This window comes from Prunus dulcis, chromosome 7, assembly GCF_902201215.1.
Source record: "Prunus dulcis chromosome 7, ALMONDv2, whole genome shotgun sequence".
Classification (NCBI taxonomy): domain Eukaryota; kingdom Viridiplantae; phylum Streptophyta; class Magnoliopsida; order Rosales; family Rosaceae; genus Prunus; species Prunus dulcis.
Window position 1 is genome coordinate 13,222,474 of NC_047656.1, and position 13,699 is coordinate 13,236,172.

General features: G+C 37.7%; 2 protein-coding genes across 2 annotated transcripts; one reads left to right on the forward strand and one right to left on the reverse strand.

Annotated features, from left to right (window-relative positions):
* Positions 1 to 1,890: 1,890 nt before the first annotated feature.
* Positions 1,891 to 7,710, forward strand: LOC117633882 (pyruvate kinase 1, cytosolic). Its single transcript, XM_034367713.1, has 16 exons — positions 1,891 to 2,255; positions 2,348 to 2,444; positions 2,530 to 2,627; positions 3,062 to 3,217; positions 3,877 to 3,954; positions 4,257 to 4,388; positions 4,513 to 4,593; positions 4,724 to 4,795; positions 4,873 to 4,962; positions 5,047 to 5,191; positions 5,384 to 5,472; positions 5,672 to 5,767; positions 5,900 to 5,967; positions 6,137 to 6,236; positions 6,792 to 6,851; positions 7,296 to 7,710. Exons 1-16 carry the CDS (start codon positions 2,187 to 2,189, stop codon positions 7,446 to 7,448), a joined length of 1,584 nt encoding a protein of 527 aa, XP_034223604.1. The 5' UTR covers positions 1,891 to 2,186; the 3' UTR covers positions 7,449 to 7,710.
* A 1,084-nt stretch (positions 7,711 to 8,794) lies between these two features.
* LOC117635100 lies at positions 8,795 to 10,991 on the reverse strand. Its single transcript, XM_034369441.1, has one exon. The coding sequence runs from the start codon at positions 10,369 to 10,371 to the stop codon at positions 8,920 to 8,922; it is 1,452 nt and encodes a 483-aa protein (XP_034225332.1). The 5' UTR covers positions 10,372 to 10,991; the 3' UTR covers positions 8,795 to 8,919.
* Between the last annotated feature and the right edge of the window lie 2,708 nt (positions 10,992 to 13,699).

Here is a 13,699-nt window from a genome sequence, read left to right on the forward strand (position 1 = left end):
ATAAAGTGGGCACTAATTAGAAACATGAAGCATTTATTTTGTTAGGATTGCTGCAATCATTTGATTTTGTGTTTAGTTTGCATTTGATGATGATTATACTTGGAATTAAAAATGAGTTATCGCAAGCCTTATAAAGGGATGATCAAGATATTGTGAATGCTATGGATTTAGTTGAAATATGCAAGCGAAACCCACAAAATATGAGACACAATGGGTGTGATTCTTTATTAGAGAAAGTTTCCCTTTTTTTTTTGGTGAAACAAAATATTGAAGTTCTTAATGTGGATGATATGTTTGTAGCATGAGGGCGATCACAACGTAGGGCACAATAAATTGAAAATATGCATTATTATCATGTTGATCTTTTCTATGATGTGATAGATTTGCAACTTCAAGAGCTAAGAAATTGTTTAACAAAGGTTGACACTAAGTTGCTACTTTACTTAGCATGCTTAAGTATGAATAATTCATTTTATGCTTTCAATAAGCAAAAATTGGTACGTCGTGTTGAACTCTATCCAAGTGATTTTTCTACTGAACAACTCATGGCACTTGAAATTTAGCTTGAGAATTATATTGACGATGTACATTCCAATACCAAGTTTCAAGAATTGAATGGAATTTCTGATCTTGCAAAAAAAAATTAGTTGAGACAAGAAAGCACAAAGGATATCCATTAGTCTATTTGCTCATAACATTGGCATTAGTACTTCCAATTGCTACATCTTTTGTAGAAAGGGTATTATATGGTACGAACTTTGTTAAGAACCGGTTGCGCAATCAAATGAGAGATCAATGGATGAATGATAGTTTGGTTGTATATCTTGAGAAAAACATCTTCAATGACATTGATAGCGTTTTCAAAACATGAAAACTCGTAGAGGACAATTGTAATTGTACTGATTGTACTTGCTATGAATTTTTTTAGTCTTTGAATTTTTGCACTTGTGTCTTGTATTTTATACTTGTTACGCTCACACATAGAAAAAATCATGAGTTCGCCACTGTATCAAATTACTTAAAATGTTTTAAACTTTTTTTTAATGAAAATGACCTAATGAGCAAAATAGGCATGAAACTAACTATATTGGATTGGATCCTTACAAGCAAATCTATCATCTGATCCAATCATGTCAGTTTTGGAAATTAGGGATCCAATCCAATCCGCCAAATCATCGAAACTGATTATAATTGGATTGGATTGATCGATTTAGACAAATTAGGTTGGATCGATCGATTTAGACAAAGTAGATTGAATCGATCGATTTAGACAAAGTAGATTGGATCTTGCACACCCTCACCAAAATTCACCTAATTATAACGTCTCCCGATGATTCATAGATAGTGGGCCGGGTACATGACAGGTCGGTCCGGCCCAACTCAATTCGTTAACCCGCAACTGCTGGCAAAAACAAAAAAGTTGCGCCAAGGGTCGCATTAACAATAATTAAAAACAACTTTTCGCAACATAAAACGACAGCCCCTAGAATTTGACCGCTAAGCACGTGCGGACCAACGGGCTTTTAAGTTAAGCTGTTTTACGGTTTGTTGTTTCGTTGGGCGGAAGCAGGAAGCAGGAAGCTGAAAATCTCATTAAAAAAGAAGTAGGCAGCAGCCACTTCTTAACCAAACCACTTCACGAAACACGTGCTTTATTTTTCGCTTCCACCTGAGATAAAAACCACGAGCAAGCCTCGCCACGCGTTGAGAATCCGCGTGCGCTATACGCTTTCCCCTCGCCCACGAAATCAAAACCAGCTGCTTAACGCACTTCGTGCTTCAGCAACCTGGGCCAATCACACCCCGCCGCGTGTATAAAAAATATTTTAAAAAGTTGAAAGAAATAAAAAATTATTATTGCGTTTGTTTCTTTAAATTGACAAAGGACGAAAGTGAAGTGCGAAAGGGTCTTCTGGTGGTGGTGAGAGAAACACACACACACACAGGAATTCGTAAATCGTTGGCGTCGCAATAAAAAGTGCTTTTCGGAAACGGAAGGAAAGAAAAAAAAAGCAGAATTGTTCCCACCAGCATATTCTGATATTCCAAAGAGTCAAGTTTCGACGCCTCCCCTTTTCGTTTCCTTTCGTTTCGCTCCTTCTTCTTCTCCACGCAAAGCTTTGTTCCCAAGCAGTCTTTTGTCTCTGTAAGGCTTCGGCAGTAGTAGCAGCAACAAGAAAGCGAAGATGCATTCGAATCACCTTCTTCTAGAAGAGCCCATTCGGATGGCTTCGATTCTCGAGCCATCCAAGGCTGTGAGTAACTCAATCCCTAATCGGTTTAAGCGTGGATCTGTGGTTTATTTCGATTTCATGTCATTTGATTTGATTATTTGGTGACTTTGCAGAGTTTTTTCCCCGCAATGACGAAGATTGTGGGTACGCTCGGGCCCAAATCTCGATCCGTGGAGGTTATCGCTTCTTGCCTCAATGCTGGAATGTCTGGTATGCGATTTCCTTCACTGTAAATGGAAACTAATTTAAGTTCTGTATTTGGTTTTTGATGGATTGGAATGGGGTTGGTTGGCAGTGGCCCGATTCGACTTTTCATGGGGAAACACGGAATATCACCAGGAGACGCTGGAGAATCTGAAGGCGGCTGTGAAGAGTACTAAGAAGCTTTGCGCTGTATGTTTTTCTTTAAGGGATTTGAGTTGCGGAGTTCTTTTTGTTTCTTGCCCTCTGTTTGTTTGTCATGCATGCCTTTCTTTTTGTTTATTTGTTTGTTTTTCCATTGTTAAAAGAGTTTGGTAAATGAAATCCGTGAAGGAAGACTTGCATTTTTGTCTACTTATCTTTGTTTTGAACTGAAACTAGATATTGGGTTAAACTTTTTTTTTTTTTTTTTTTTTTTCTTTTTGGGATTATGTGAGTGTTTCGAGTGTTGCCTGGTCAGCATTTTGGAAAGAAATGGAAAAATGAGTCATGAATTGCTAACGAAACAATGTATGAACTGCGTGTTTTAATTAGTGTGATTTTCACCTTCCAAGTGAGTTTAATGAACGAATAATGAGGAAGTGACTGTATGCTAATATGTGGCTTTTTTCTTTTTCTTATTTCAGGTTATGTTGGACACTGTGGGTCCTGAGTTGCAGGTTGCTAACAAAACCGGGAATCCTATTTCACTCCTGGGAGATGGCCTCGTTGTTCTGACACCAGATCGCGGACAGGAACCATCCTCAGAGCTGTTGCCCATCAATTTTGATGGATTGTCAAAGGTTTGCCAAGACCTATCATTTTATCATAATGTCCATAGTTTGGTTGAGTATGTAATTAACTTGATGGACCGTTTGAAAAACTAGGCAATTTTAGTTTTGGTCTCTTAATATTTATGATGCTCAATTCTATGAAGACATTCATGGCTGTAGACATTGCATTTAACAAATAATAAGTTAGGTTGTATTAAAAAATGACTTGAATTGTTGATGAATGAAGCCTAGATTTTGGGTCGATTGAAGTCCCATGGTTTACAGAACTTTTCCCACTTCCGTTTCCCATTCGATGTACTTTCCAACAAACCTCTATTCTGCTGTGCGCTGCTTGGAATTATAGATGTCCTAATGACAATGAGTAATCTGAATGGCAGCATCGCAGTTTGAATTACAGGTTCATAAATGGAAACGTAACTACTGACCTACTTGTAGTCATGGTAACAGTTGAGATGTGAAGCTGCAACGTGTCCAATTAAGTTTTTATGTTGATGTGTATTATCTCTAAATGTGGCCTCAAAATTATCTTCCCATAAGATACTTGGTACTGTCTTTTTACCTCATAATTCAGTTAAATACTGCAAGTTTTTTTATTTTTCAAATAGCAGTCCTTGCTGAAATCAATTATCCATGAGAAATCACCAATCAATCTTAAATGCTTTTTGCAGGCAGTGAAGAAGGGAGATACCATTTTTGTCGGCCAGTACCTGTTCACTGGAAGTGAAACTACTTCTGTGTGGTTGGAGGTAAAATAAAAATATTTAGAGACTATACTCATTTAAGAAAGTCTTTTGATTGCACCCACAAAATCACCCCACCTATCTGAAACTGAAAATTCCTGTCTTCCTGAAATAAACCTACACTTTAACTTGTAAGGACTTGAATACGTACACAATTTGATATGTTCCTTAGCTAGGGTATATCACAATTTTGTTGCAGGGTCCAACTGTTTTCTTCGTTGTGTAGTCTATAAATAAAACTTTACATAATCATTTAGGAAAATTGAGAGGTCATGCATAACTGATAAGTTTTATTTTGAGTTGATCAGGTTTCTGAAGTGAAAGGAGAAGATGTTGTTTGTTCAGTAAAGAACTCTGCAACATTGGCTGGTTCATTGTTCACTTTGCATGCCTCTCAAATTCATATTGACCTGCCTACTCTCTCTGCTCAAGATAAGGAAGTAAGTCCTTTCAACTTTTGAAATTTTAAGTGGTTAATGTAGAACGACTGAAGTCTGTATTAGTTGTGTTTGGTTTGCTGCCTTGACTTCCTTATTGAGTGCCTGGATTTAATGCTTAATTTAGGTTATAAGCAGTTGGGGACTTCAAAACAAAATTGACTTTCTCTCACTGTCATACACCCGGCATGCAGAAGATGTTCGCCAAGTAAGTGTTATTCTAAGTTCCATGTTTTTGTCTCAATTCTCACACTATGAATACTTATATTATTTCTTCATTTTCTGAAGTTGGTTGTGTGAATAACTTGAGTAACAGGCTTCTTAATGCTGTAATGCAGGCCCGCGAGTTCCTTAATAAGTTGGGTGACCTCAGTCAGACACAGATTTTTGCTAAGATTGAAAATATGGAGGTGTGATATTCATCTATTTTCAGTTTAGAATCTAAAATTTCCAAAGAAAGTCCTGAGTTTTTATGTTTTTGCATTAGGGATTAACCCATTTTGATGAGATTCTACAAGAAGCTGATGGTATTATCCTCTCCCGTGGGAATTTGGGCATTGATCTCCCACCAGAAAAGGTCAGTTTCCTTAACTTGCAAGTAGGGATGTCATGTTATTTATTTGTCTTCAAATAAGTGATCAAACTTGTTTGTCCTTTACAGGTCTTTTTATTTCAAAAGGCTGCCCTTTACAAATGTAACATGGCTGGAAAGCCTGCCGTGGTAACTCGTGTTGTGGATAGTATGACTGACAACTTGAGGCCAACCCGTGCAGAAGCAACTGATGTTGCAAATGCTGTATTGGATGGTGCGTCCCTATTTGACTCAATGTGTGCTTTAGAGACTATTGGTTGAGGCCCATTAAAGGGGTTTCTATATTATCTGGTTGCATGTATTGAAGATATTCTCTTGTATTTTTTTAAGTCCTTGTTTCCATGATTCCTATTTTTATTTTTATTTTTAATCTGTGCTTCCTAACTTAACTGTCTCGTGGGTGCAGGAAGTGATGCAATTCTTCTTGGTGCCGAGACTCTTCGTGGTTTGTACCCTGTTGATACTATCTCTACTGTTGGTAGAATTTGTGCCGAGGTAAACTTTTTCTTATAGTTTTATCCATTCCTTGTTTATTGTGTCTACTTGGATTTAGTAGCTTTTTATGTCAATGCATATAATTTTAAAGTTAAGGATAATTAACTGTACTCGACCCATCACTAAGCTGTCTTTATCCTGAATGCTCTAATTTCATATATGACCTTTGATGAGTTTTTCCCAATTTTAATCCATGCAGGCAGAGAAGGTTTTCAACCAAGACTTATATTTCAAAAAGACTGTCAAATATGTTGGAGAGCCAATGACACACTTGGAATCTATTGCATCCTCAGCGGTATGACTTTTATCATATATAGTATCTTCTGATGATTTTACATTGTTTTCTTCCAATTGTAGTTAGCATTCTGGTTGAAATGTTTGCATGAGTTGGTTTGGATCTTGAATGGCCACTGTGTTCATTGTCTAGGTACGGGCAGCCATTAAGGTGAAGGCATCTGTTATTATTTGCTTCACTTCTTCTGGAAGGGCTGCAAGGTATGCAGATGTATTTTTTATCCTGTAAAATGCAAATTGTCTATTTGTCCTCCATTGCTTTTATGGTCAATCAAGCTGGGCTTTTTTGGCAGTAATAAGACAATCAATTTATGCTGCTTTTTTATTGGCGACCGCCCCTAAGTCTTCTAATCCATTTGCTATTGTGCAGATTGATTGCTAAGTATCGGCCCACGATGCCCGTTCTTTCAGTCGTCGTTCCTCGGCTCAAGACTAATCAACTTAAATGGAGCTTTACTGGAGCCTTTGAGGTGTGCTCTTGACTCTGACTAACCTCTAGCTCATTTACTGCTGTGAAGTCCATCACAATGCATGTTTATTTATGGGTTTTTCTTTCCTACATCTATTTGTAAGTGCATTTAGATGTGCAAATTTTGACAGGATAAAAGATCGTCTGTTATTTAGTATTGGGAGATTGAAATGTCTTGATGTTTTGCATCTGCTAATAAAAATAAAAAGAAGATGATTACTGGTTGAATGATGACATTGTATATACTTTCATTATCTTGTTATGAATTATAACTATTTACTTCGGCATGGGTTTGAAAAATATATTTCTGACATGCCTTGTTAAAATTCAGAGTGTGTATCATCATATTTAAGCTCTAATGCGAAGTATGCTCAACGCCCAATAATTGATATGTCTCAAATGTGACTTTGCTGTAGAATTAAGACTTATTTCTAGAAGTTTGCTTTTCAAAATATGCATATTGCTTTTAATTGTTCGTCTGTTTTTTGTTCTCTTATCATTTTAATATGTAACCTTTGTTGCTAACTTTTTGTTTTAAAAACATATTAATTTGCAGGCAAGGCAATCGCTTTTAGTCAGGGGTCTTTACCCTATGCTTGCTGATCCTCGACATCCTGTAAGTGGCTTTTTTCCTCTAAATGGTTGACACTTAATGTAAATTGTCTGTGGTTTCTGCTAGCTAGTGTTATCTATAGTCTTAGATTTTACCATTATTTCGATCACCTTTGATTATACAAAGGCAAAGCCGGTTAGGTTTTCTTTTTTCTTTTCTGTATTCATATTCATCCGGCTTGACCACTACATAAAACAGAGGTTAGGGTTCTTTTCTGTGGATCATACATTACCGTGGTTGTTGGCTGGAGACTATAATCTTGACTTTTCTGTACTTTCAACGAGTATGACTATAGGTGCAACGTGTAGTGACCCCTATCTTTGTCAGAATGAAGAATGTTTGTTTATAGAGATGACTCTTTTCTCACCCTGTGGGTGTATCTTCATGTGTACTTAAAACTTACGTCGATTTTGTTTCACTTAAATTTGTTGTCCTATGACTTTGCAGGCTGAGTCTACCAGTGCAACAAACGAGTCAGTTCTGAAGGTTGCCCTTGATCACGGAAAAGCTTCCGGAGTGGTAAAGTCGCACGACCGAGTAGTTGTTTGCCAGAAAGTTGGTGATGCCTCTGTTGTCAAGATTATAGAGCTCGAAGATTAGAGTTTCTTCTTACCCTCATTCTGTCTGAGGTATAATTTCCCTTTTTGTCTTTTCCGGGAAATGGACCAGTTCGTGTCACCTGTGAGGTTTATATACCCCAGGTGTTGGTGACTTGCTTGTTGATTTGACTTCTATAAAGGATTATACACCGGGGCAATTGTAATCGTTTATCACAATTCAAGTCAGGGTGTACATGACCTCTCATTTTGTCTTTACATATCAAAATCATTCAAGTCTCCAATAAAGAATGCTTTTTTTGATATTAGTTTGCGATTATTTTCGTCGTTTATAGCACCAATTCTGGATCTCATATTCAACATTTTATTGAGATCTTGCCCATGTTATAATTTAGGGTTTTTAAATGTAGACGTCCTTGAATTTTGCCCCGAGTTGTAATTGGGTCTGTGAAATTTTTTTTGAGGCAATTCCATCTTTTAACTCGAGAAGCAGTTTCCTATCGTAACAAAATCTGTTGAGTTTGACCGTGGTTTTTTTTCCATCTGTGTGTTCCATATTAGCAATTCCTTCTTATATCTTGCCCACACTACCAATTTTTGCCCATTTCTTGTTCATTTCTACACTATGCCCGTGCCATCAAAAGATTTTAAAGAGGATACATAACATTATGCCCATTTTGATAGATTCAAATCTGTCCATGAAGTCCAGTATTTGATTTCCGACCCACATTTGCAGTAACAAAGCTGCAATTTGAATCTATTGAATTCTCCGACATTTTACCTTAGGGTGCGATTTGGGATACTCAGCACCCTTACGGTTTCTTCATTTTGGGGATTTCTCTTATTGAGGGATTATCAAGCGGGGGAGACTCTTGGAATTCGAAAGGACGCTTTTACCCCTCATTTTGACAGACAAATTGACAAAGTTGGATGGCAAAATCCAATTGGAACTACTTGTCGAGTTAAAGGATGTAATTGCCTCAAAAAAAGTCCATGTACCCACTTGCAACTCAAGGAAAAGTTCAAGGACGTCTATAGTTAAAAACCCTATAATTTATATATTTTTTTTGTTTTTGGGTGAGAATATAATTTATAAGCTTTGTGTTCTTTGTCCAGCCTCGCTTAGCAAATCCTTGCACCTCTAAATTGAAAATGTGCCATCTTATGTAAGAAGAAAATAATCTTAGACACACTCTCAAGCAACACAAGGGAGAAAACAAAAACAAAAAGTGAGAAACAATCAATCACCAATTCAACAAATCCATATTTCTCATTGCAAATTGAGATGGCTCATCGGAAAACATGCTTCAAATTATTGGGTCGTTCAATTCAACAAATCTAATAAGTAGGTGTAAGATGACATGACAATACCATCTTGCGATAACAATATAACCATCTAATAATATCAACTTTTTGTATTAATTTTGGCCACTAAATTACATAAGAAAACTGAAGAACAAAAATGAGAAACACTCTCATCTCTCTTATCTAAACCTATATATATAATATACAATCTATCCAGTGAGGGAGGATGGGTCACTTCTCTTGTTTGAAGAATTTTGTTGTTGCTGCTGCTGCTGGTGATGAAGCTCAAGCAACTCAAGCTCCTTCTTGCGCACCAGCAACAGCATTCTCTCATTCTCCAGCCGCCTTCTCTCATTCTCAAGCTTAGCTCTCTCCATATCTCTTTCCTTCTTGCCACTAAACTTGATCCACTTGAGCCTTTGCTTTTCAAGCTCAAAAGCTTGGTATTGGTAGTTCACTTGCTGCTCCTCCAATTGTATTAGCCTTGTCTTCAACCACTGCTTCTTCTCCCAAGGGCTCTTTGACACATCTTGCAGCACACCCCTCACTTCACAGCCCAATTGATGAGTTAACTGGGAGGATGAGGGCCCCGAAAAGCAGCCTTCCTTTCTTGGCCTTTTAAGTGAAGCTCTGTCGTCATTGTCATCGTCGTCTTCATGATGTCCATGCCCCATTAGACCTCTAGAGCCCGGGCCAACTTCAACCACCTCTTCTTCCTCTTCATCTTCGTCTTCCGAATCATCGTCTTCATAGTCTTCATCTTCGTCCTCACCTCCACTTCCCCCTTTCACCATTTTAGATGCCTCAGTCTCTGACCTGCCTGAATTGGCAACAACATGAGCATTTTCTGATGAATGAAAGCACCTCTGTTGCTGGGGCTGCTGCTGATGCGCTGGAATCTCAGATAGTTCTGTGGCACCCTCTGGTGGGGAGTTATGTGCACCATTAGACACCCCACCAACGGTGCCATGACCACAACTATTATGATATGCACACATTTCTCTGAAAAATAGGTGCTTGGAATTCAGCAATTTACGAACTTCTTCCTTCATCTTCGGTGACAAATCCATTTTTTCCAACAAGCCCTGATTCTCCACAACCCGGCAAGCCGTCCCCTTGCCAAGTATATCATTCACCCTCTTGTACCTCTTGTTCAAGTCATTGAACTTGTCCTCACATTGCTGAGGAGAGACATAGAAACCCTTCTCCATCATAGCCCGAGACACCGATTTCCATTTCCCTTTTTTCTGCAGCAATCCTCCGACAGACTTCTTCTTTCCTGTGGGATCAGTGCCTTCAGACCCACCCTCATCACCAATGTAAAAAACAGCCATAATTAGAAGCCTGACCATGGTATCAGTCCACTTCATTCTCTGCCATGGTGATATTTTCCTCTTGTTATCCCCATTGCTGTTGTCATCAGCACCAAACCCAGGCTCATCATCGTCACTTAGAGCTATTTGTTTGGACTTGGTGGCAAATGGGTACCCTTGTTTGACAGATTGGTGAGGGTGTTGGTGATGATCAGGGTCATGGTGGGCATAAGCAACCATTTGGGGTTGGTGCATATGGTGAGGGTTTTGAGGATTTTGGGGGTTTTGTGTTTGATGCAAAGGCATTTCTAGGCCTAAGATTCCAGAAAACAACCCATTGGATTCCATTCAAAGCTCAAAAAAACCGGTCCCTACTGATCCAATTCTTACTAATTATACAAAAGAAACACACTTTGAGGCAAAACTCAAAACCCCAATTGAAGCAAATGTCATAATCTAATCCCCCCAAAATACTACCACTGGCTTTCAATTGTCTATAAAAAGAAACACATACACTGAACAAAACCCAGTAGCAAAAAGAAGTACCCAATAATTGAAATGAAATTTGGACCAAAACCCAGTAAAAAAAACTGCCCAAAAGTACCAGATACTCAGAGATTGCAACCGACTTGTTTACATCACCATATCCTGAGGCAGCTCCAATTAAGAATCCTTTTTCAGCTTTTGCAGAAATGTGTAGCAGAAGCACGACATATACATAGAGGAAAGATGTGAAAAGCAAGAGAGAGCTTTGTTTTTGTTGGTGGATTGTATTGTGTGACAGAGATTCAAAAGAGAAGCGGTATATGCTATATACAGAGAGCGGAGCTACCGGTTTTAGTTTGGCAGGTTTTGTTTGTGCAGAAGACAGCAGAAAACTGCCCATGGTTTTGCCTCTGCCTGCTTTGGAATGTTAAACCCACAGGTTTTGTTTTCAAAACTGTAGGTGTACATGGAGGCGCCTTTAATATACAATCACCCATTCACCACCAACTTAAGTATTAAAAAAATATATCAAAAGTACATATAATTAATCGAGTAGCATTTGAGCACTCTTATATACTACTTTATTTAAAAAGAAGAATGTCAGCAACTTTCTCTTTAATATTTTTTTTTAAATTTTCTCAAATCATGTGTCACTTTTCTTACACTAAAAACAAGCTAACGTCAGACTCTCCCGTCCCAAATGTCTATGTATCGGTTCTAGCCCACCATCCTCCCTGAAATTTTGTTTTTTGCAATAAAATAAAATAAAAAGATGACAAAATCATCATATTCATATTTTTGTGCAGAGACGTGTGAAGAAGGCGGTATTGTAAAATAAATAAAAAATATCAAACATGGGTGGGGGTGAAAAATGGATGTGGCTGTTGGGTTTTCACCAGCGGGGAGGAGTCGGGGTTGGGGTGGGAAAATGAAATTAGTGGCTGGGGTGGGAGGTGGGGGTGGCTGCGCAGGTGGGAGAAGAAGAGATGAATTGTGGGTGTGATCGTTGTGGTGTTGACTGTTGGGTTTTCCCGGAGGAGGAGAAGGAGGAGGAGGTGGGGAGAGGGTGAGTTGGGTTGGGGATCGGATGATTGAAGAACCCTTTTTTAATTATTTATTATTTTAAACAATAAAAAAGGGCAAATACGGAAATACAATTAATGTTCTTTTGTGTAATTAAAATATTGGTTTAAGTAAGCGAGAAGTGACGCTTGTCAAGAGTAAAAAAAAGAACATTTAAAAGAGAATGTTAAGACGCTTGTTAAGAGTAAAAGGATGAACATTCAAAAGAGAATGTTAAGACGCTTGTTAAGAATAAAAGGAAGAACATTCAAAAGAGAATGTTAGATAGAAAGTTGTTAGCATTCTTCATTTAAAAATAATAACTTACTATATAACTTAATATAATAAGATAATTTATTTATATAATCATATATAAAAAGATTTTAATTGTTTTCTTAGTTTGTAAATTTGCATATATCACGCGTGCGTTTTTAACCATATGCGTTTTTTTTAATAAGATATTTCCATTTCTAATATAATTTTAATTAGAGAAAAATAATATACGTTTTATATACAATCAAACTAGTGGTTTCATTAGGAGAATTCTTTTGTATTGCTTTTGGTGAACTTGTCACTAGGAACTTCAACACGGTGCATTAGTCAAGTTGATTATACTTGATTTTGGTGCCATTGATGATTTGACATTCGATGGTAACTTTTAACACGATATCTAGGGGGGGGTGGGGGTGGGGGTGTGGGGTAATGACCTAAAAAGGACCCACAAGCCATGAAGTCCCAAGACTCCTCCGACTATCAAGTACAATAGGCAGGAATATTCATGTTAGTGTGGAATTTGTGTGATTTCTTTCCGTCCATGGGTTTGGTTTGGTGAGTAAATAATAGATTTAAGTTGAAAATCGTGTCATACGTGTTAATGCCTCAACTTAACTACGACTTAATGTTTTCTTCTAAATTATTTGTATTTGACCGACCACCTCTTTAATATTGATGTCCCCACCTATTTATATAAAAAGAGAGATATTCAACATGCAATCAGTAAACACGTTACAAATAGCGGAATACATGCAAAAGAAAAACTTGCATTACACAGTTTGGGTCATTATCATTGTATTCTCTTTATCGATGGTTGAGGTGAGGCAAATATAAAACAATTGTGAATTCCCACGATTCTACACCAAAAGGGCCATCATGATTCTTGATACGCATATGTTCGGGCCATTTTGGGAATTGGGGGTAACTTTTACAAGTTGGGCTTTTTCCAGTCTAACCTAATGGGTATGCTGAGGTGTAATGCCTAGGTTTTGGAGTTGGTTCAATATCGAAGAATTGAAGAAGTTAATTTTTCCTTGACCAAAAAAGAAAAAAGAAAAAAAAAAGAGATAAAAAAAGAAGTTAATTTTAATAAATTAAAATTTAAAAAAGCAATAACATGAAAATATTCTACCTTTTTTTTAGTACAAGCTGGTTTGCAAATCAAGACATTTTTTTACTGGGAGTCTGGGCTAGACCCGACTAGAAATATTCTACTTAATATGTCACAACATTTACTAGGTTGGGCATTCAATTTTCTAACTAGTTGATGAACGGTTCAAGAAGCTTTAACTAAAAGGCAAAGGTCCAAACCCAACTCCTCTATGGCTATCAATATCGTGGGGCATGGAGTTTTTGAAGGTCTTGACTTGTCATTCTCGGCATTATGGCCTAAACACCCAAAAAAGAAAGGAGGATAAAAATAGACTCTCCTTTTTGAAAACCTTGTCGTTTAAAGACACTTGCTTGCTTGGTGGAGAAGAAATTGAAGATTGGGTGGACCCAAATGTTGAGAATATTTTGACGTAAGTCTAGGCGTGAAGCATGCTAGAAAGCCGACGAGTCGTTGTCCAACCAAGGTCATTCTCAGGCATTGCAATTTGCATCATATGTTTGCATAAAGCAAAGGCCAATTGTGCCTACTGCCGACGAAATATCCTACTCCTGGACCCAAAATGTGTTTTGCTTTCTAGACCACAGTACTCTGTTGCTTTGCTTCTGATTTACTTGGGGAAGGTGTGCTCCGAGTGTATGTTCGCATTTTAAGAAAAGTTTGGACGTACAAGAAGCTTGTAGATCAAATGGTTAATAATAGTTATCACTATACTTGAGGTTTTGTGTTTGAATTTCATCTCTT